Below are 24,210 nucleotides of genomic sequence, written 5' to 3'. Positions count from 1 at the left end.
GCTAGGCCAGCATTTATTTCCCATCCCTAGTTGCCCTTGAGAAAGTGCTGGTGAGCTGCTTTCTTGAACTGCTGCTGTTCCTCGGGTGTCGGTACACAGGGACAGTGAAGGAATGGCGAATATATTTTCATGTCAGGATGGTGAGTGACTTAGAGAGGAACTTGCAGGTGGTGGTTTTCTCATGTACCTGCTGCACTTGTCATTCTAGATGGTAATGATCGTGAGTTTGGAAGGTGCTGCCAAATGAACCTCAATAAGTTCCAGCAGTGCATCTTGTAGGTGGTACACATGGCTGCTACTGTTTGTTGGTGATGGAGGGATTGAATCAAGCGGGCTGCTTCATCCCGAATGGTGTCAAGTTTCCAGAACATTATTGAAGCTGCACTCATCCAGGCAAGCGGAGACTATTCCATTGCACTCCTGACTTGTGCCTTGTGGATGGTGGATAGGCTTTGTGGAGTCAGGAGGTGAGTTATCCGTTGCAGGATTCCTAACCTTTGACCTGTTCTTGTGGTATTGCACAGTATTTATATGGCTAGTCCAGTTCAGTTTCAGGTCAATGAAAACCCCCAGGATTGTGAGGGATTCAGCAAAGGCAATGCCATTGAATATCAAGGGATGATGCTTAGATCCTCTCTAGTTTGAAATGGTCATTGCGAAGCACCTCAACACCTGTGTGGTGTGAACGTTACTTGCCACTTGTCAGCCAAATCCTGATATTATCCTGGTTTTGCTGCTTTTGGAGATGGACTGCTTCCATATCTGAAGAGTTGCAAATGGTGCTGAACATTGTTCAACATCAGTGAACATTTCCACTTCTGACCTTATGACGGGAGGAAAATCATTGATGAAGCAGCTGAAGATGGATGGGCCTCAGACACTACCTTGAGGAACTCCTGCAGAGATGTCCTGGAACTGAGATGAGTGACCTCCACAACCATCTTCCATTGTTCCAGATACGACTTCAATCAGTGGAGAGTTTTCACTGACTCCAGTTTTGCTCGGGCTCCTTGATTCCACATTTGGTCAAATGCTGCCTTCATGCTAAGGGCAGTCACTCACACTTCTAGAATTCACCTCATTCATTCATATTTTACTTGCCCCCCCTGCCAAAGACATGCCCGGTGAGATCAGGGAGTGGGAGGGGGGCTGCAAAATCGAGCTCACTAAATACTTTTATGAAATTACAGGGGGAATTTTCCCATCCTGCTCCCCAAGAGCGGGTCGGGGGCAGACCATGCAAAGGTCTGTTGACCTCGGGCAGGATTTTCTGGTTTTGGGGTGGAAAATCCCACTCCACATTGCAATATATACACTGCGCAGTATTGAGACTTGAATGCCAAGGAATCATTTGAAATTGGGGCTAGAAAAAGTACAGCTTTGTCTCACTTTTGAGTCCCCAATGTGAATTTACTTGAAATATAAAGGATTAATATCTTCTGCTTGTAGAGCTGTGTTAAAATATATGATGTGGAGATGCCGGCGTTGGACTGGGGTGAACACAGTAAGAAGTCTCAAAACACCAGGTTAAAGTCCAACAGGTTTATTTGGTAGCAAATACCATAAGTTTTCGGAGCGCTGCTCCTTCGTCAGATGGAGTGGAAATGTGCTCTTGAACAGTGCACAGAGACACAAAATCAAGTTACAGAATACTGATTAGAATGCGAATCCCTACAGCCAGCCAAGTCTTAAAGGTACAGACAATGTGGGTGGAGGGAGCATTAAACACAGGTTAAAGAAATGTGTATTGTCTCCAGACAGAACAGCTAGTGAGATTCTGCAAGTCCAGGAGGAAAGCTGTGGGGGTTACTGATAATGTGACGTAAATCCAACATCCCGGTTTAGGCCGTCCTCATGTGAGCGGAACTTGGCTATCAGTTTCTGCTCAGCGACTCTGCGCTGTCGTGTGTCGTGAAGGCCACCTTGGAGAACGCTTACCTGAAGATCCAAGGCTGAATGCCCGTGACTGCTGAAGTGCTCCCCCACAGGAAGAGAACAGTCTTGCCTGGTGATTGTCGAGCGGTGTTCATTCATCTGTTGTCGTAGCGTCTGCATGGTTTCCCCAATGTACCATGCCTCGGGACATCCTTTCCTGCAGCGTATCAGGTAGACAATGTTGGCCGAGTTGCAAGAGTATGTACCGTGTACCTGGTAGATGGTGTTCTCACGTGAGATGATGGCATCCGTGTCGATGATCCGGCACGTCTTGCAGAGGTTGCTGTGGCAGGGTTGTGTGGTGTCGTAGTCACTGTTCTCCTGAAGGCTGGGTAGTTTGCTGAGGACAATGGTCTGTTTGAGGTTGCGTGGTTGTTTGAAGGCAAGAAGTGGGGGTGTGGGGATGGCCTTGGCGAGATGTTCGTCTTCATCAATGACATGTTGAAGGCTCCGGAGGAGATGCCGTAGCTTCTCCGCTCCGGGGAAGTACTGGACGACGAAGGGTACTCTGTCCACCGTGTCCCGTGTTTGTCTTCTGAGGAGGTCGGTGCGGTTTTTCGCTGTGGCACGTCGGAACTGTTGATCGATGAGTTGAGCACCATATCCTGTTCTTATGAGGGCATCTTTCAGCGTCTGGAGGTGTCTGTTGCGATCCTCCTCATCCGAGCAGATCCTGTGTATTCGGAGGGCTTGTCCGTAGGGGATGGCTTCTTTAACGTGTTTAGGGTGGAAACATGCAGACGCTACGACAACAGATGAATGAACACCGCTCGACAATCACCAGGCAAGACTGTTCTCTTCCTGTGGGGGAGCACTTCAGCAGTCACGGGCATTCAGCCTTGGATCTTCAGGTAAGCGTTCTCCAAGGCGGCCTTCACGACACACGACAGCGCAGAGTCGCTGAGCAGAAACTGATAGCCAAGTTCCGCACACATGAGGACGGCCTAAACCGGGATGTTGGATTTACGTCACATTATCAGTAACCCCCACAGCTTTCCTCCTGGACTTGCAGAATCTCACTAGCTGTTCTGTCTGGAGACAATACACATTTCTTTAACCTGTGTTTAATGCTCCCTCCACCCACATTGTCTGTACCTTTAAGACTTGGCTGGCTGTAGGGATTCGCATTCTAATCAGTATTCTGTAACTTGATTTTGTGTCTCTGTGCACTGTTCGAGAGCACATTTCCACTCCATCTGACGAAGGAGCAGCGCTCCGAAAACTTATGGTATTTGCTACTAAATAAACCTGTTGGACTTTAACCTGGTGTTGTGAGACTTCTTACTGTGTTAAAATATATGTCCAGTGTTATTGTCCTGTCCTTTGCTTCATGTCTGTTGCAGACAAACTGATAAGCGATTAACTTCTTTATCCTTGTGTTATGTAATTTGGAGGATGGTAAAAAACAAACTGGGGTAGACCTTGCCCCCTTTCTTTGTGTAACAATTCCTAAGTTCTGATCTTGCTGGATAATGGGGTTGGCACGGTGGCACAGTGGTTACCGCTACTACCTCACTGCGCCAGGGACCTGGGTTCAATTCTGGCCTCGGGTCACTGTCTGTGTGGAGTTTGCACATTCTACCCGTGTCTGCATGGGTTTCCTCCGGCTGCTCCGGTTTCCTCCCACAGCCCAAAGATGTGTGGGTTAGGTTGATTTGCCATGCTAAATTGACCCTAGTGTCGGGGGGATTAGCAGGGTAAACATGAGGGGTTGCAGGAATAGGGTCTGGGTGGGATTGTGCTCGGTGCAGTCTTGATGGGCCGAATGGCCTCCCTCTGCACTGTCGGGATTCTATGATGCCTATTCCTCAGTTTTAAAATTCAGGGAAGGCATGGAGACCCAGTGAAATTGCTTTCCTTCTCGAATATTTTTTGCTGCAACAATTCTGAGGTTTCTCGAACTGTGCCCTGAGAATTGACACTGCTCTCAGAAGCTCCGGTGTGACCTTGGTTAACACAGTCGGCCACAAGCGCTCAACTGACAATTGCCGGATGTTTTATTTGTTAAGCGAGGAAAGAAATGAGCCTGCCTGAATGAGGATTAGACTGATCTCCCAGACACACAAGAAGCAATCATCCAAGTGCCAAGGACAATGTACAATTGAGAACTGCGCTGACAGCTGAGAGATTCACTGCTGAGAAATAGACTGTCTGGCGATTTAAAATGACTGCACACTCAACTGGAAAGGCCTTTGTTGCTGTCCAGGCAGTTGTGCTTTCTGCCCCACATCCCCCTCATGTTTGGGAACTGCAATACCAATCTGCAGTGCAGTATCACAATTTTCTCGTGGTTTCGTACAGTTTGGTATTTGCAGATACTCTGATTTATAAATGTGCTTATCTCCTGCCTGTTGTGCTGAGGACACCTGTGGAGTAAAATCCTGTGAAAATTTGCACTTCCGAGTTTGTTCTGGATAGACTGCCAACTGATTAATAAAATAAGGGTGGCACGATGGCACAATGGTTAGCACTGCTGCCTCACAGTGCCAGGGATCCGGGTTCAACTCCAGCTTCAGCTCACTGTCTGTGTGGAGTTTGCACATTCCCCCCCGTGTCTGCGTGGGTTTCCTCCGGGTGCTCCAGTTTCCTCCCAGAATCCAAAGATGTGCGGGTTAGGTGTGATTGGCCATGCTAAATTGACCCTAGTGTCAGGGGATTAGCAGGGTAAATATGTGGGGTTAGGGGAGTAGGGCCTGGGTGGGATTGTGGTCGATGCAGACTTGATGGGCTGCATGGCCTTCTTCTGCCCTGTAGGGATTCGATGAAATACAATTGTTTTTCAATAATTTGTTTTAGCGGACACAAGAACACAAGAAATGGAACCAGAGAAGGCCACTAGGCCCTTCAAGCCTGCCCTGTCATTCATAGAATCCCTAAAGTGCAGAAGAGGCCATTCGGTCCATTGGGTTTGACTCTCTGACAGAGTATCTTTCCCAGGCCCTCTCCCCCACCTATCCGTGTAATTCCATACAATTACCATGACTAATCCAGCTAATCTACTCATCTTTGAAGGAAACTGAAGCACCTGAGGAGACCCACGCAGACACGGGGAAAATGTGCAGACTCCACACAGACAGGCCGGAATTGAACCCTGGTGCTGAGGCAGCAGTGCTAACCACACCGCCCCAATACGATCATGGCTGATGTATACTGGCTTCAGCTCCCTTTCTGTGCCATTTCCTCATAGCCTACTATTCCTCAAGCTACCAAATATTTATCCACCTCCACGTTACATACTTCTAATGATCCAGCCTCCACTACCCTTTGGTGCAGAGAATTGCAGAGATTCGCCACCCTCTGCGAGAAGAAAATGTCAGTTTTAAATGACCGACCCTTTATCTTGTAGCTATGTCCCCTTGTTTGAGACTCTCCCACAAGTGAAAACATTTCACCATCTACCCTGTCAAGCCCCCTTAATCTTAAATGTTTGAATATAAGAAAAAATAACACTGGTTGCTGCAGCAGCAACATCATAATGCCGGCAATAAGTTGAAAAGGATCCTGAAGAATAACTGCTGATCACACTAACTACTTAGCATGGGTGTTGTGGACCTTCTAGTTGCTGCTATTCTGAGGCCAGTCATCAAACCCACAGCTCTAGGATTCAGGCGCTAAGTGCCAGGAAATGGGCCTATGCCTTCCTGTGCTGAAAAGTCTATTACAGAGCCTGAACACCAATATTGGCTGCAGTTCAGTTTAGACATGTGCAGTATACTTGGGATACATTGTTATTGTCAAAGACAGGAATGATAGATGCGGAGTTTCAAATGTTTGGCTGTATTTTATCAATACACACAGTGAGTGGCTCTCCTGAGTGACGTTACCAATGTAGAGTTAAATGAAGGACAGTTTTGAGCCGTGGAACTGCACCCAGTAGGAATAGATTTGAGACAGCCCAGACTCAAGCCTATTTATTTTTATCAGACGTATTGGTGGAGTCGAGGAACAGGCAGAATTGACACTTCATAAAAACGAAACAGCTATTGCCTTACAAAGTCAGGGACATGTTGATCCAACATTGCTTTCAAAGGTAGTTTGCGGTTATTTTGGAGAATATACTAAATTGACTCACTGGTGTTCCTGAAGTCCCTTCACCTGGAGGTCCTCTGTCTCCTGGTATGCCTGGTAAACCTGGATCCCCTGGATCACCCTATAAGAAAGGGAACAAAAAGAACATAAATCTAAGAATAAACAGTTTATATTATGGCTGCACTGCTCCTTACTATTTTTACATTATTTCTTTCCAAAATTCTCATTCCTTCTCTCCACAGGTGCTGGCATTTCACCCGAATGATTACTCTCGATATGTGAGCCTGGACTATGAGATTTCGTGGGAGAAATTTATTTTGACAATGTATCACAAATAAACTTTTCCAGCCGAAGTTACCATTTCAATAAAGCATTTGAAAGTCTAAATGATTTTATCTTCCACTCTTTCTACCTGACGTTTCCATTGGTGGGGGGGGGGGGGGGGGGGGGGGGGGGAGTCCAAAACAGGGCCATAAATATATGATAGTCTCTCATAAATTCCATAAAAAATAGGGAGAAACATCTTTATCCCGATAATGGTTGGAATCTGAAACCTGCTTCCAAATAGAAATACTGAGATAGAAGAGCATAGATCCATTTAATGGAAAGTTAGAGAAGCATATGAGAGAGAAAGAAATGGAATAATATATAGATAGGGTTGAGAGAAAGGTGGGAGAAGGCTTACGTACAACAAAAACACCTGCTTACGCCACCTGAGCCAACTGCCCTGTTACTGTGCCAGAAATTCCATGCAATGTAGTTTGGGTATTAAGATAATGTGAGCAACTTATTCCTTCTCCTATAATGACACACTTTTGAATTCGGAAGAACAGCAAAGTTCTGAAACCAAAAGAGAAAATGCTGGAAAATCTCAGCAGATCTGGCAACATCTGTAAGGAGAGAAAAGAACTGACGTTTCGAGTCCAGATGACCCTTTGTCAAAGCTTTGACATCTGGACTCGAAACGTCAGCTCTTTTTTCTCCTTACAGATGTTGCCAGACCAGCTGAAATTTTCCAGCATTTTCTCTTTTGGTTTCAGATTCCAGCATCCGCAGTGATTTGCTTCTAAACAGCAAAGTTCTGTTATTTTCATGAAATAATTTCTCTATTTCCCAGAAAGATCATGTCACATATTGTTGACACATCGGTTTGGTCAGATGTAAAAGTATAAGGGAGCAGAGTTCAAAGGGAGATGGATTAAGGCTGGCAATTGTTAATGCCCAGATATTATGAACTTTCAAAGTCATACTTCCTGAAAAGCTGGACACAAACAAGCTATTAAAATGTCCTCTGCATATCATGTTACTTTGACATTTGAGCTGCAGTCAGTATCAAGTCTCCGGCCAATACGTCATTAACTATGGGCATTCACAGTCAACTAGGGAATTCTCACATCTGTCTAAAAATGGGCCGAACCAAAAGCATTTCCAGATTGCCTGTCACCATGAGCTGGGTTTTTACGTCCACCTCCCTGCCGGGCTTGCTTTGGATGGGTGGTGGGCACATAAAATATTACAGTTGGTGTGGCGATTGTGCATTTCAGGGCAAAACAGCAAAAGAGGGTCATCTGGCTTGGAGGACCAATTGGGACTGAGAATGAGCAATCACCCCAGAAGGTGGAGTTCTCTCTTAGGCAGGGAACATCTTGAAGACATGTATGTAGAAGATATGTAGATACTGCGGCAGCTGGTGGACTGCTCCAGGGCGGCTAATGAGGCAGTGAGCCTCTGTACAAATTTTCCCTTGTCAATACCTATTGTGCTCCTGACCAAGTCTGAATGTGCATCAGCACAGGTGGCACCACCTTCTTGCCCACCCACCACCAACCTCTCCCCATAACATGGTAGAATCAGAGAATCCCTGCAGTGCAGAAGGAGGTCATTCGGCCCATTGAAACTGCACCAACAATATTCCCACCCAGGCCCCATCCACTTAACCCACACATTTACCCTCCTACTTCCCCTGACACTAAGGGCAATTTAGCATGGCCAATCAACCCATAACTCGCACCTATTTGGACTGTGGGAGGAAACTAGAGCACTTGGAGGAAACATGCGCAGACACGGGGAGAACGTGCAAACTCCACACAGTCCCCCGAGGCCGGAATTGAATCCAGGTCCCTGGCACTGTGAGGCAGCAGTGCTAACCACTGTGTCACCGTGCCGCCAAAGGTCGGCAGATGCTGAAATTGACAGCCCACATATATTGTTCAATTCAGCCTGTTACCAATCATAATATGGTTGGACATGGACAGGTGGGTTGGGGGAATGGGCAGGGTGGGGAGGGGTGCTGGGGCAGTGGTTGTTGCATTCTACAAACACAGCACTTCAATGCCACACATGATACGAGGGATTGTGATGACAAGTAGACACACTGCAAATATTGGCAACCTGACAATATGCTGTATGTAACAATGGGCATCACCAAAAAAGGATAGATAACATGTTAACCCTCTGTATGACTCACCAATTGTTACTTTCACATGTTGGTAGTCAGCTGACAGGAAGCATCCTGAAATGCTTTCAGATGAAAGGTGCAGCAGAAAACCCATTGATATGCCTGAACAAATGGGTGAATCATGCTACCTGATCCATATGTTTGTTAAAAGGGCCTACACAGCAATCACTTCATTAAACACACTTTCTCAATAAAATTTTAATAATTTTTTATTTGTCTCAATATATTCTACATAAATCATTTTCATATGGTTCTGATTAAGGACTGCTCTGGTCCACTTCCATCCAGCTCCAGTTTACATCCAGCTCCTGATTACAATTCAGGCCTTCTCATCACTGGCTCTATTGGCTCTGTTTTCTTTCCAACTCCATTTGGACCTCCACCTGAGGGCTCCACTTCAGAGCATGCACCCTCCCCGGGGGCTGTGCCTAACTGACCCCCAGGCTCAGGGTTGCTCATCTGGCTTTAGGCCCTAGGGTCTGCTTTGCTTCCATTTGGGGGTGGGGAGGGGCTCCAATACCAGCCACACTTTCTCAAGCGAGTTTCAGACAGTTAGTCCCCCTGCTGGGGCAGCATTTCAGCTGACTCCGACTCAACTGCCACCCCCCCCCCCGGCCCTGAATTGTATTGTGCTACCGAAGAGAAATTGTCTCGGCCATTGTGTATGTTTTTATACAGTTGGACACAACCTCCTTCATTGGTAACATGTTTAAAAAATCACTCGACATCCACAAAAGTGCTTAATAAGGAATAATGAATGTTAATTGCATGCGCCCATCAAGACCAAAAAAGGGCATGAAATGCACACCGATTCACATGGCGTACATCAATATGATCATCAATGCCATATAAGGGTATAACATTTGAAGCACTTGCGTACCTCACAATGGGCTTCAATGCACTTTGATGCATCACAATGGGTGCCGGGGGAGATTGCAACCTATATAAAACGGCAAGATACCTGAAGTGGTAGCAGCAGCGAAAGGGAAGCCAAAGTAATACTATGGCAAGAAGCCGCTCGAGGAGAGGCTATGGACGAAGCAGAAGACGTGGCGGAAGACGAAGAAGGAGGAGGAGGAGGAGGAGAGCGGGGGCAGGGACAGGGCGTGCAAGTCGAGGGAGACGAAGCCGCTAATCTCCTTCAGACATTGCAAAATGGAAAGTAAGCCACATTTGGATCAACTACTGCATGAAACATCCTGCTATCTCCTTAAGCAAAGCAGAGACTGACTGCCCTGCATGTTTTGAAGACTTCATATCTTCTGTTCTGATTTGTTGACAATGAATAAAAGCATCAGCAATGATGCTGGAAAAAAATGTTCTGTGTGCCTTGTCATTCTTATAGTTAGAGTGCCTAAACCTAGTGTTACTGGGTGGCGGGGGCTAATGAAGCATAGGTAACTGTTAATACAAGCTCACCTTGGATCCTTGGGATCCTGCCAAACCAGCTGTACCAGGCTGACCCTGTAACAGTAAAATGTCTTTATTAAAGATCAATCCGCAATATGCAATCTCCCTCCTCAAACCCCACCAGTTTAATTTTTCACCAGCAATGACTTACCGGTTTTCCAACTTTGCCTTCTCCGGGTAGTCCAGGCGTTCCAGGAAGCCCGGTGTCACCAGGGATTCCAGGTAATCCGGGTTCACCGTCTGTACCAGGTTCCCCCTGTAACCAGAAATAGGAAGAATGATAATCTTTTATTGGCCATCTTGTTAGTAACAGAAGGATGAAGCTTATATTTCCTGATCAATGTTTCACTTTACAGGTCTATTTTCCATACAGTTAATAAATGCTGTAACATGTAGCATGTTCCTTAGTTGTTACCAGGCTCAATCGTAACATCTTTTACACATTTACTATTTCTCTGAGGCATTTTCCATAAGTTCCAACAGCAAAAATATTTGTGTTAACCTCATAAATAAAGCAATCACAGCCAAACTCAGATATGGAGGAGATGGTGCAGAGATAGATGTGTGAAAGACTACAGTTGGATGCTCATGCTATAAAAGCACCAGGCAAGGACTGAGGCAGGCAGTCACTGAGGAAGGTGAGTGTGCCACATGACAGAACAACAATAATTAACGACCTTCCTTGGCCCCACTGACTGAAGGACCATCCATGTAACGGACTATTGATGAAGGGTGCCCTTACATTGATCCTCGTGCAGCTGCCTCTGCAGATGCTACCATTGGCTCCTCCATGATGAGAATGACTGACTGCCATGTACATCTTAGCCTCAGGCTAAGAAAACTAGAACTGGGGAGCACAGTTTAAAAATAAGGGCCTGCCCATATAAGACAGAGATCAGGAGAAACTTTTTCTCTCAGAGGGGCGTGAGTCTTTGGAACACTCTTCCTCAAAAAGGCGGTGGAAGCAGAGTCTTTGAATATTTTCAAGGCAGGGATAGATGGATCCTTGATAAGCAAGGGGGTTAAAGGTTATCGGGATAGGCATGATTGAGGGGCCGAGAGGCCTGATCTTGTTCATTTGTATGTTTGCATGTAGGCAGCAGGCTGCCTCCACCTCCTTTGAGGCTATTATACCCCAATAGTGTTTCAATTGCCTCAGAATAACTATTGCTATTTTCCACCTTATACCAACCACATCAACTATTTTGTACATCTCTCTGAGATTGCCAATTCTGTAATTGTAGCTGATGCTGTGCTTTCAGCTAGCATCCTCATTGACAGTCACAAAACATCCCATAGGATAAGATGCCTTAACTCGTCTGGATTCAAATTTACATCCATCCCCCAAGCCAGAAGGGAGTTACGATAAATCACTGAACTGCATGATTCACTCTTACCTTCTCACCTCTCAGACCATCGTTGCCTGGGGGACCAGCAACTCCTGGGACACCCTGTGGAATGAAGAAGCATTAGATATGAATTTGCAGTTTTCTGTTTCGTTGAAGAAAGAGTGAGTGCCTGTCAGTACCAATCATATCCCCAAGACACTGAATACCTGCCCCATACATAGGATTCCCAAATCTCTTGGTATGACCAGAAAATCCATGAGGTTTCTCTCCATGAGTGCTGCCGCGGGTTATAAACATCTCACTGCAATGTAACCCCACTCCATTACTCACCATCAACCCCTCTCTTCCCCAATCACTGACTGCTGTGAGAGAAGACATTGTCGGCATGGTCTCAGCTTTCCTGGGGGAGAGGTTCTGAATTCAGTGGTGGGGAGAGGGTCTGAAGTTGAAGGTATGGGGAGACTATCTCTCAAACTGGTTTTTGCGGGAGAGTAGTGACTCTCAACTCATCAGGTCTCAAATGGAGATCTATAAACTGTGGTATCTCACTGGAGAGGAGGATCTGAATGGAATGGGGTTGAGCCACCTTTTTGAACTGGGAGACTTACAGAACAAAGTGATCTAGGGGTACAGGTTCATAGCTCCTTGAAAGTGGAGTCACAGGTGGACAAAGTGGTGAAGAAGGCATTCAGCATGCTTGGTTTCATTGGTCAGAACATTGAATACAGAAGTTGGGATGTCTTGTTGAAGTTGTACAAGACATTGGTAGGGCCACACTTGGAATATTGTGTACAGTTCTGGTCACCCTATTATAGAAAGGATATTATTAAACTAGAAAGAGCGCAGAAGAGATTTATTAGGATGCCACTGGGGCTTGATGGTTTGAGATATAAGAAGAGGCTGGATAGACTGAGACTTTTTTCCCTGGAGCATAGAAGGCTGAGGAGTGATTTTATAGAGATCTATAAAATAATGAGGGGCACAGATCAGCTGGATAGTCAATATCTTTCTCCAAAGGTAGGGGAGTCTAAAACTAGAGGGCACAGGTTTAAGGTGAGAGCGGAGAGATACAAAAGTGTCCAGAGGGGCAATTGTTTCACACAGAGGGTGGTGAGTGTCTGGAACAAGCTGCCAGAGGTAGTAGTAGAGGCGGGTACAATTTTGTCTTTTTAAAAGCATTTAGACAGTTACATGGGTAAGATGGGTATAGAGGGATGTGGGCCAAATGCAGGCAATTAGGGGTTTAAAAAAAAAAGGGCGGCACGGATAAGTTGGGCCTAAGGGCCTGTTTCCATGCTGTAAACCTCTATGACTTTATGCTGCAATTCAGGTGGTGTAGGCACATCCACAGTGGATTTAGGAATGGAGTTCCAGGATTTTGACCCAGTGACAATGAAGGAACTGCGATGCTTTTCCAAGTCAGGAGTGTGTGTGGTTTGGAGAGGAACATGTAAGAGTTCCCATGTGTCCACTGCCCTTGTCCTTCCAGGTGCTGGTGGTGCGAGGTTTGGAAGGCACAGTTGAAAAGGCCTTGGCGAGTTGCTGCAGTACAAATTGTAGATGGTACATTCTGCTGATACTGTACATTGGTGGTGGAGGAAGTGAATGTTAGTGTATGGGGTGCTAATCAAGTGGGCCATTTTGTCCCAGATGCTTTTGAGCTTCTTGAGTGTTGTTGGAGCTGCACTCATCCAAACAAGTGGATCACATCCCTGATTTGTGCCCTGTAGATGGTGGGCAGGCTTTGTGGAGTTAGGAGGCGAATTACAGAATACCATAGCCTTTGACCTGCTGTCGTAGCCACAGTATTTATCTGACTGGTTTAATTCAGTTTCTGGTCATTGGTAATCCACAATATGTCGATGGTGGGGGGATTCAGCAATGGTAATGCCAATGAATGTCAATAGGGCATAATTAGATTCTCTCTTGTAGGAGATGGTCATTTCCTGGGACTTCTGTGATGCACATGTTATTTGCACTTAGCAACCTCAGTCTAGGTCACAAATGGCTTCAATATCTGAGGACTCGTGAAAGGTGCCAATATTTTATAGTCATCACCAAACATCCCCACATCTGGACTTATGTTGAAGGGAGCGTCATTGATGCAGCATCTGAAGATGGTTGGGCCGAGGACACTACTCTGAGGGGCAGTCACTTGTCCTCTTACACCAAGTCCCTTTCACCCATCATGCCTTCCTCTCTGACGTACTGTTGTCTGATTAAGCAATGCGTTGATTTTGAAATGTTCATCCCTGTTTTGAAATCCACCCATGGCCTCAACTTCCCTATCTCTCTAGTCTCCTCCGATACTAATCCTACACCTCTCCAAAATATCCACATTCCTCCTTTTCAGGCCCCATGAGTATCCCTAGTTTTAATTCTAGAACTGCCTCCCTAACAGTACTTTGGGTGTAGCTACACCGCACTGACTCGATTCAAGAAGGCTGCTCACCAGTGCACTCTCAAGGGAAATTAGACATGGGCAATAAATGCTCACCTTGCCCATGATGTTCAATTCCACTGATAAATAAATAAGTTGCTTCACTAATGATCTTCAGTTGCCAAGCCAATATCCCTCTATCAATCTTTCTATCTTTGTTTCCTCCTTTAAGCCACTTCCCTAATGTCTCTAAAATCTCCATATAGAATCATAGAATCCCTACAGCACAGCAAGAGTCCATTTGGCCCATTGAGTCTGCACAGATCACAATCCCTCCCAGGCCCTATCCCCATAACCCCACTTATTTACCCAGCTAACCCCCTGACACTAAAGGGCAATTTAGCATAGCCAATCAACCTAACCCGCATATCTCTGGACTGTGGGAGGAAACTGGAGCACTTGGAGGAAACTCATGCAGATACGGGGAGAATGTGCAAGCTCCACACAGACAGTCACCCAAGCCGGGAATTGACCCGGGCCCCTGGTGCTATGAGGCAGCATTGCTAACCACTGTGCTACCGTGCCGCCGTGCCACCATGCCTTGGAATAAAATGTTGCTTGTAAGTGCTCCTGCGCAGGGCCTCGGTACATTTTACTATGTTAAAGAAATGAATTAAGTGCAAGTTGTCATCAGTTAACTTCGAAATTTGTACAAACATCTCTTTCATCCCACTATTCCCCTCCCAATGGGGGAGGTGATGGCCGAGTGGTATTATCATAAGAACATAAGAAATAGGAGCAGGAGTAGGCCATCTAGCCCCTCGAGCCTGCCCCGCCATTCAATAAGATCATGGCTGATCTGACGTGGATCAGTACCACTTACCCGCCTGATCCCCATAACCCTTAATTCCCTTACCGCTCAGGAATCCATCCATCCGCGCTTTAAACATATTCAGCGAGGTAGCCTCCACCACCTCAGTGGGCAGAGAATTCCAGAGATTCACCACCCTCTGGGAGAAGAAGTTCCTCCTCAACTCTGTCTTAAACCGACCCCCCTTTATTTTGAGGCTGTGTCCTCTAGTTTTAACTTCCTTACTAAGTGGAAAGAATCTCTCCGCCTCCACCCTATCCAGCCCCCGCATTATCTTACAAGTCTCCATAAGATCCCCCCTCATCCTTCTAAACTCCAACGAGTACAAACCCAATCTCCTCAGCCTCTCCTCATAATCCAAACCCCTCATCTCCGGTATCAACCTGGTGAACCTTCTCTGCACTCCCTCCAATGCCAATATATCCTTCCTCATATAAGGGGACCAATACTGCACACAGTATTCCAGCTGCGGCCTCACCAATGCCCTGTACAGGTGCATCAAGACATCCCTGCTTTTATATTCTATCCCCCTCGCAATATAGGCCAACATCCCATTTGCCTTCTTGATCACCTGTTGTACCTGCAGACTGGGCTTTTGCGTCTCATGCACAAGGACCCCCAGGTCCCTTTGCACGGTAGCATGTTTTAATTTGTTTCCATTGAGATGGTAATCCCATTTGTTATTATTTCCTCCAAAGTGTATAACCTCGCATTTATCAACGTTATACTCCATTTGCCATATCCTCGCCCACTCACTCAGCCTGTCCAAATCTCTCTGCAGATCTTCTCCGTCCTCCACACGATTCACTTTTCCACTTATCTTTGTGTCGTCTGCAAACTTCGTTACCCTACACTCCGTCCCCTCCTCCAGATCATCTATATAAATGGTAAACAGTTGCGGCCCGAGTACCGATCCCTGCGGCACGCCACTAGTTACCTTCCTCCAACCGGAAAAACACCCATTTATTCCGACTCTTTGCTTCCTGTCGGATAGCCAGTCCCCAATCCACTTTAACACACTACCCCCAACTCCGTGTGCCCTAATCTTCTTCAGCAGCCTTTTATGGGGCACCTTATCAAACGCCTTTTGGAAATCCAAAAACACCGCATCCACCGGTTCTCCTCCATCAACCGCCCTCGTCACATCTTCATAAAAATCCAACATGTTCGTCAAGCACGACTTTCCCCTCATGAATCCATGCTGCGTCTGATTGATCGAACCATTTCTATCCAGATGCCCTGCTATCTCCTCTTTAATAATGGATTCCAGCATTTTCCCTACTACAGACGTTAAGCTGACCGGCCTATAGTTACCCGCCTTTTGTCTCCTTCCTTTTTTAAACAGCGGCGTAACATTAGCCGTTTTCCAATCAACCGGCACTACCCCAGAATGCAACGAGTTTTGATAAATAATCACTAACGCATCCACTATTACCTCTGACATTTCTTTCAATACCCTGGGATGCATTCCATCCGGACCCGGGGACTTGTCCACCTTCAGTCCCATTAGTCTACCCAGCGCTGCCTCTCTGGTAACATTAATCGTATTAAGTATTTCTCCTGCTGCCAACCCTCTATCGTTAATATTTGGCAAACTATTTGTGTCCTCCACCGTGAAGACCGACACAAAAAACTTATTTAAAGACTCAGCCATATCCTCATTTCCCACTATTAACTCCCCCCTCTCGTCCTCCAAGGGTCCAACATTCACTCTAGCCACTCTATTCCTTTTTATATATTTATAAAAACTTTTACTATCATTTTTTATATTAATTGCTAGCCTAGCTTCATAGTCTATCCTTCCTTTCTTTATCGCTTTCTTAGTCTCTCTTTGTTGTTTCTTAAATTTTTCCCAATCACTTGTTTCTCCACTATTTTTGGCCACTCTGTACGCAGCTGTTTTTATTTTAATACTCTCCTTTATTTCCTTCGTTATCCACGGCTGGTTCTCCCTTTTCTTACAATCCTTGTTTTTTGCTGGAATATATTTTTGCTGAGAACTGAAAAGGATCTCCTTAAAAATCCTCCACTGTTCCTCAGCTATCCTACCTGCCAGCCTGCTCTCCCAGTCTACCTTAGCCAATTCATCCCTCATCCTATCATATTTCCCTCTGTTCAAACAGAGGACACTGGTTTGAGACCAAACTTTCTCCTCTTCCATCTGAATCAGAAATTCGACCATATTGTGGTCACTAGACCCAAGAGGGTCCTTCACAATAAGATCCTTAATTCTACCTACCTCCTTACACAATACCAGATCCAAAATAGCTCGTTCCCTCGTCGGTTCCGTAACATGCTGTTCAAGGAAACTATCCCGACAGCATTCTAAGAACTCTTCCTCCATTCCACCCTTACCGACTTGAGTCTGCCAGTCAATGTGCATGTTGAAGTCCCCCATGATTATTGCCGTTCCGTTTTTACACGCATCCCTTATCTGCTTGTTTACAGCCCTCCCTACCTCAACATTATTATTTGGGGGCCTATATACCACACCTACTAGTGTCTTTCTCCCTCTACTATTCCTCATCTCTACCCATAATGATTCCACGTTTTGTTCCTCAGAGCCTATGTCATCCCTCAGTACTACCCTGATATTATCTCTTATTAATAGCGCGACCCCACCACCTTTTCCTTCCTGTTTATTCTTCCTAAACGCCTGATACCCCTGGATATTCATCTCCCAGTCCTGGTCACCTTTCAGCCACGTTTCTGTAATGGCCACTAGATCGTACCCACTTGTGCTGATTTGCACCATCAACTCATTCACCTTGTTCCGAATGCTTCGTGCATTCAGGCAAAGTGTCCTTATTCCAGCTTTTATCTGGACCCGCTTTGATGAGTCGCGAACACCGTCTCCCTCTACTCCCTTATCTAAATTACCGCCTTCATTCACTTGCACCCTCTCCTCTACCATTAATTTTGTAATTCCCCTTACCCCTGCATCCTCCCCCCCATCAATTAGTTCCTTGATCCTAGTCAACTCTTCTAGCTCCCCTCCCCCCAACCTATCTAGTTTAAATTCTCCCCAGTAGCCTTAGCCAACCTACCGGCCAGGATATTGGTCCCCGTGTGATTCAAGTTCCACCCGTTTTTTGTATACAGATCACCCCTGCCCCTAAAGAGGTCCCAATGGTCCAGGAACCTGAATCCCTGCCCCCTGCACCAGTCCCTCAGCCACACATTCATCCTCCACCTCACTCCATTCCTGCCCTCACCTTCCCGTGGCACAGGCAGTAATCCTGAGATTACTACCTTTGCTTTCCTCTTTCTCAGCTGTCTCCCTAATTCCCTGTACTCCCTTTTCATGACCCCTTCTCCCTTCCTACCCACATCAGCGGTACCAATATGTACCGCTACCTCAGGCTCCTCTCCCTCCCACCTCAGGATTTCCGGGACGCGACTAGCGACATCCTGGATCCTGGATTTAATAATGGATTCCAGCATTTTCCCTCCTACAGACGTTAAGCTGACCGGCCTATAGTTACCCGCCTTTTGTCTCCTTCCTTTTTTAAACAGCGGCGTAACATTAGCCGTTTTCCAATCAACCGGCACTACCCCAGAATGCAACGAGTTTTGATAAATAATCACTAACGCATCCACTATTATCGCTAGACTATTAATCCAGAAGCTCAGCTAATGTTTTGGGGGACCCTGGTTCGAATCCCACCATGGCACATAGTGGAATTTGAATTTCATAAAAACAAAATCTGGAATCAAGAATCTACTGATGACTATGAATCGATTGTCGGAAAAACCTATCTGGTTTACTGATGTCCTTTAGGGAAGGAAATCTGCCGTCTTTACTTGGTTTGGCCTACATGTGACTCCAGGGCCACAGTAATATGGTTGACTCTCAACTGCCCTCCAAGGGCAACTAGGGATGGACAATAAATGCTGGCCAGCTGGCGACGCCCATGTCCCACGAATGAATAAAAAAAACCCCACCCCAATATCATAACACAACAGAGTAAAGGAATTCCCATAATGAATGATCCTCTTGTACATACCACATTTCCTGGCACACCGTGTGGACCAGGAGGACCTGGTCTTCCAATGATACCCTGTTATGAGACAAGTTGAAAGAGAAATCATGTTTTGAAAACAATGCGTTGGCATTAAACACATTAATTACAAATGAAGTTTATTACATGAAATTAAGCTGTAAAGCAATTTGCTGAATAAATATAAAAAACTATTCAAGTTCCTGGTCATTCACAGAAAGTGTCTCCAGAGAATAGAATCCCTGCAGTGCAGAAAGAGACCATTCAGCCCATCGAGGTCTGCACCAACTCTCCGAAAAAAGCATCTTACCCAGGCCCACCGCCCCTGTAACGCTGCTCATTTACCATGGCTAATCCACCGAACCTATACGTCTTGGGAAACTGAGAGGCATTGCCAATCCACCTAACCTGCACACCTTTGAACTGTGGGAGGAAACCAGATCACCCAGGGGAAACCTACACAGGAGCATCATTAAATAGAGAACACAGACAATTCGAAAATAGGAGCCAAAGAAAGATGAGGAGAATATTTTTTCATTCACAGTGCGTTCTTAGGTTTGGAATACGCTGCCTGAAAGGGCAGCAGTTTAAAAAGTTATGTTCAAAAACCGAAATGTTTGAAATGGAACATACAAATTACAAGCAGGGATCGGCCACTCAGCTCCTTGAGACTGCTCCACCATCAAATAAGATTTTAAAAATGAATAATTATGCAGAAAGAGCAGTGAAGCGGAACTAATTGAATTGATCTATCAACGAGCCATTCGGACAGGTGCTGCACTATCTCTTAACCATTTAAAACAGGTAGAAAAAGCAACAAACATTTTTAATTTATTAGCCCAGTTAATTGCATTCAAATAAACTACTCACCATTTCACCTTTTCCCCCAGGAACCCCAGCTGGACCTTGATCACCCTGGGAGGTAAAGAAATGGCACATTATCTAAAGATGTGACAGATTTGCGATTGTTGCAAAATGCAACGTACGGCTGACAAACATAAAGCCTCAGACTAAAAAAGTGCACAGTTAGGAACTCCTAACTGAAACAGAGGTGAACATACCATGGACAACTTCAGGTCAACCAATTCTCTACTGGACATCTCCCAATTGTTATAATCATTGTGGGTCTGAGATGAGGCTATCCATGGGGAGAATTTACAGACACTGCCGCAGGTTAGGCTGTTGATAAGCTTAAATGGAACATTCTACTATGTGCATTGCATGACTTAGCACAAGGCTTCACACAGAACTATCTCTCAGCATTCTCTACCAAAGAACAAAGAACAATGAAAAGTACAGGACAGGAACAGGCCCTTTGGCCCTCCAAACCTGCGTCGATCATGATGCCTGCCTAAACTAAAACCGTACGCACTTACAGAGTCTGTATCCTTTCATTCCCATCCTATTCATGTATTGCCCCTTAAATGCCGCTTTCATACCTGCTCCCCCCCACCTCCCCAGGCAGCACGTTCCAGACATTCACCACCCTCTGTGTAAACAACTTGCCTCACACATCTCCTCAAAACCTTTCCCCACAAACCTTAAACTATGTCCCCTAGTACTTGACTTTTCTACCCTAGCAAAGAGCATCTGACTATTCGTTCTGTCCATGCCATTCATAATCTTGTAGATTCATTTCATCTTATATCTTCCATCTCTTTTCATCATATCATTTAATCTTATATCACTGATGATGAAAACTATTATTCACATATTCAAAATTAACAATTTATACGACAAATTGGAACCTCAAAACAATGATATTTGCTGCTCTGCTGTTGGCACATTTTATTGCTTTCTGACTGAACTACAGAATAGTCTAAAATGGCATTACAATTTCTAAATTTGGCTTTTTAATTCAGAGTTTTCTCAACAATGCAAAAATATATATAATTAGACCATAAAGACCATAAGACATAGGAGCAGAGTAGTTATTGAAAAGCATGAACTTGCCAGTGTAATTAATGGACCAATGTTGACTTCCACTTACATTTTCCTTACAGTTTCAGCAAGACTCATGACCCTAAAGTTGTCTTCCTCAAAGAAATGCTCTCAGGTGTGCTTCAATGTGGGGCGTGATCAAGCTTTACAGGTGTTGAGTCCTTGGTTTCAGTTACTCAGTAGTTCCAAACACTTCCCAGAAGAGGGCAGTATAGGGAGGCCATTTAACCTACAGAGCCTGTAGATTTAATGGGCCAATCTCACTTCATCGAATCCCGACAGTGCAGAAGGAGACCATTCGCCCCATCAAGTCTGCACCGACTCTTCCACAGAGCATCTTACCCAGGCCCTAGCCCCATGACCCCACATATTTACCCCACCAATTCCCCTAACCTAGACATCTTGGGACACTCTGGGACAATTTAGCATGGCCAATCTACCTAACCTGCACAACTCTGGACTATGAGAGGAAATCGGAGCACCCGGAGGAAACCCACATAGGCACGGGGAGAACGTGCAAACTCCACAGAGACACCCAAAGCCGGAACTGAACCCGGGTCCCTGACACTGAAGCAGAAGTGTTAATCACTGTGCCACCGTGCACTTCTTTCCATTCTTTTACTGAAAATCAAGAGTGGCTCCAGCCCTCTCACCATCTTGTCATTGAATTTGAAGTCTCAGGGACACATGAGGTGACAGTTAGGTTGACCTAAATGTGAAAAGCAGGAGGCCAGAAAACAAAACTCACTTCTTTCTGGTGGTATTGTGAGCACCATTGGCCAAAAGATTGAACCAGTAGATTGAGTTGGTACTAACTTAATAGGAGTCAGTTTTATGCATCTCTTTTGATTCATATCAATACCAATATCAAGAAGGCCTAAGCCTTGTATTGGGGTCAGAACTTAAACCAGAACAGTTCTCTCCCTTTCAGATGCTGACTGACCAGTGATGCATTTTCAGTTTTTTCGGTTTATTTCCAGGAAGTATACCACACTTAAGTCATCAAGTAGTGCAACTCCCAATAACATTCAAAAAACTGAACCCCATCCAGTTCAAAATAGCCTATCTGATAGACACTCCATTCATCACTTTTAAACATTCACTCTCTCCAGTGACAGTAGTGAGTTTCATACAAGACGCACTTCACAACTCACCAAGGTCACTTTGACAGAATTTCCAAAGCTGTGGCCCCAACCACCGAGAAGAATAAGGGCAGCAAGCGCATGAGAACCTCTTGCAAGTCCCTCTGTAAGTCACACACCTTGGAACAACATTGCTGTTCCTTCACTATTACTCAGCCAGAAACCAGGGACTCTTTCCCTAACAGCACTGTGGGTGTCCCTACACCACACAGACTGCAGCTGCTCAAACGGGTGACTCACTACCACTTTGTCAAAGCCTGTTAGGGATGGACAACCAATGCTCGACTTGACAAACGTGCTCTAGCGAGACCGGAAACTCCCACCCGAGGTCAACGGACATTCCCATTGTCTGCCCCTCGGCCGCTCCAATTCAGTGGGGGGTCGGGGCGGTAGAATTCCGGCGCATATCTCAAAAACAGTATTTATATCACACATATTTTGAGGCAGATGAACTTTACCTTTGGGCCTGAATGTCCTTGTGGTCCACTTGCGCCTGGTATTCCATGGGAACCCTAAAACAATAATTTCACATGTTATTGAGGTGCAGAAACAGAGTGGCTGTTTTAAACAAAGCTACCATTTCACTAGACACGACCATCTGTAGTGATCAACTGACTTGACCTCTCTCCGACTGTTTGTAATGTCGCATCATGCTCTATGACCCTTGACCCTTTCATTAATTTTCTCAATGCAATGAAACAAAAGCCCACAAATTTGCTTTAATTAATATTGCAGAATTAATGAAATCATACGTATTGTTGAAGTGACCTGCCAAAATCTGAAGTAACGATCAGTCAATGTCAATAAAGAAGCTGGTTAAAGTGTAGGCAGTGAGCAACACTGTGCATAGTCCTTGATGTGTCCACTGAATATCAGAGCCATGCAGGCCAGGAAGGTCCTGTCCTTACCCAAGGTTAGACTGGATAAGGAGCACCATGTGTTAGGAACAGGACAGTCTGCCCAAAATTCCTGTTCCTGCTCCTGTTCATTTTCTCACTGCAGCTGTTGGAAATGCAGTTGTGTAAAGTCAGGTGAAAACTGCGGCCTATGGACAAACAGTCACAAACAGTCACCATCAAAGCTTGCACGTGAATAGTGAAATCATGGGGATGAGCCACCAAGGATCAAAGATCATCCATGTGGAGGATGTTGGTGAGGCCACGCCTGGAATATTGTGTGCAGTTTTGGTGTCCTTATCTGAGGAAGGATGTCCTTGTCAAAAGTAATATAAAGTAAAGTTGTAAAGTTTATTTATTAGTCACAAGTAAGGCTTACATTAACACTGCAATGAAGTTACTGTGAAATTCCCCTAGTCGCCACACTTCGACGCCTGTTTGGGTCAATGCACATAACCAGCATGGTTCCTCTGACATGGAGTGGGTGGTGGGGTAGTAACACATTCAGGATCCGCCCCGACATGTGATTCTCTAATTTTGCTCCTCGCCTCACCCCCAATTCCATTTCCACAGGATTAGAACAATTCAGCGCTTCTTCTGTGCTGGCTTCATCGACACGTTGGCACAGTGGTTAGCACTGCTGCCTCACAGCTCCAGGGATCCAGGTTCAATTCCAGCCTTGGCTGACTGTGTGGAGTTTGCACATTCTCCCTGTGTCTGCGTGGGTTTCCTCTGGGTGCCCCAGTTTCCTTCCACACTCCAAAGATGTGCAGATTAGCTGGATTGGTCATGCTAAATTGATTCTTAGTGTCCCAAGATGTGTAGGTTAGATTGATTAGTCACAGTAAATGTGTGGAGCTTCCAAGCGGTGATACTGAAATTAAATTTATCAGTGTCACAAGTAGGTTTACATTAATACTGCAATGAAGTTACTGTGAAAATCCCCTAGTCACCACACTCTGGCGCCTGTTCTGGTACACTGAGAGAGAACTTAGCATGGCCAATGCACCATACCAGCACGTCTTTCAGACTGTGGGAGGAAACTGGAGAACCTGGGGGCAACCCACGCAGACATGAGGAGAACATGCAGACTCCACATAGACAGTGACCCAAGCCGAGAATTGAACCCGGGTCCCTGGCGGTGTGAGGCAGCAGTGCTAACCACTGTGCCACCATGCCGCCCCCATAGAGGGAGTACAGCGAAGGTTTACCAGGCTGATTCCTGGGATGGCAGGTCTGTCATACAAGGAAAGATTAAGTTGGTTAGGATTATATTCACTGGAGTTTAGAAGAGTGAGAGGGGATCTCATAAAAACTTATAAATTTCTAACAGGTTTAGACAGGGTAGATTCAGAAAGAATGTTCCCAACTGTGGGGAGTCCAGAACTAGGGGTCATAGTTTGAGAATAAGCGGTAAATCTTTTAGAACTGAGGCAAGGAGAAATTTCTTCATCCAGAGGGTGGTGAATGTGTGGAATTCACTATCCCAGAATGTAGTTGACTCTGAAACATTGTCTGATTTCAAGAAGAAATTAGATATAGCTCTAGGGGCTAAAGGGATATGAGGGGTAGGGGGGGATCATGATATTGAGTTTGATGATCAGCCATGATCAAAATGAATGGCGGAGCAGGCTCAAAGAGCCGAATGGCCTAATCCTGCTTCTAGTTTCTATGTTTCTATGGCCTCACTGAATAGGCCTGAGGAACTAAATAGTTCATTCCAATTCCTATGTTCCCAATATATGGGAGTTCATGAGGCAGAATGTGGAGGAAAGGAGAAGAACAAACTGGACAGAAA

At 45.5% G+C, this 24,210-nt stretch overlaps 1 protein-coding gene across 3 annotated transcripts in view; it reads right to left on the bottom strand.

Moving 5' to 3' along the window:
• Positions 1-24,210, bottom strand: part of col22a1 (collagen, type XXII, alpha 1) — a 339,481-nt gene that overhangs the window by 50,587 nt on the left and 264,684 nt on the right. For all 3 annotated transcript variants that reach the window (XM_078215791.1, XM_078215792.1, XM_078215793.1), the window contains 7 exons: positions 21,975-22,028; positions 19,304-19,348; positions 18,440-18,493; positions 11,230-11,283; positions 9,984-10,088; positions 9,842-9,886; positions 6,008-6,085 (listed from right to left, as the gene is read on the bottom strand). In XM_078215791.1, the coding sequence (XP_078071917.1) occupies positions 6,008-6,085; positions 9,842-9,886; positions 9,984-10,088; positions 11,230-11,283; positions 18,440-18,493; positions 19,304-19,348; positions 21,975-22,028 (435 nt within the window). The remainder of the gene's footprint in view (positions 1-6,007; positions 6,086-9,841; positions 9,887-9,983; positions 10,089-11,229; positions 11,284-18,439; positions 18,494-19,303; positions 19,349-21,974; positions 22,029-24,210) is intronic.

The sequence above is a fragment of the Mustelus asterias genome, chromosome 7 (genome assembly GCF_964213995.1).
Source record: "Mustelus asterias chromosome 7, sMusAst1.hap1.1, whole genome shotgun sequence".
NCBI classification, from domain to species: Eukaryota; Metazoa; Chordata; class Chondrichthyes; order Carcharhiniformes; family Triakidae; genus Mustelus; species Mustelus asterias.
Note: the sequence above shows the minus strand (reverse complement) of the source record. Positions and strands in the feature narration are given on the sequence as shown.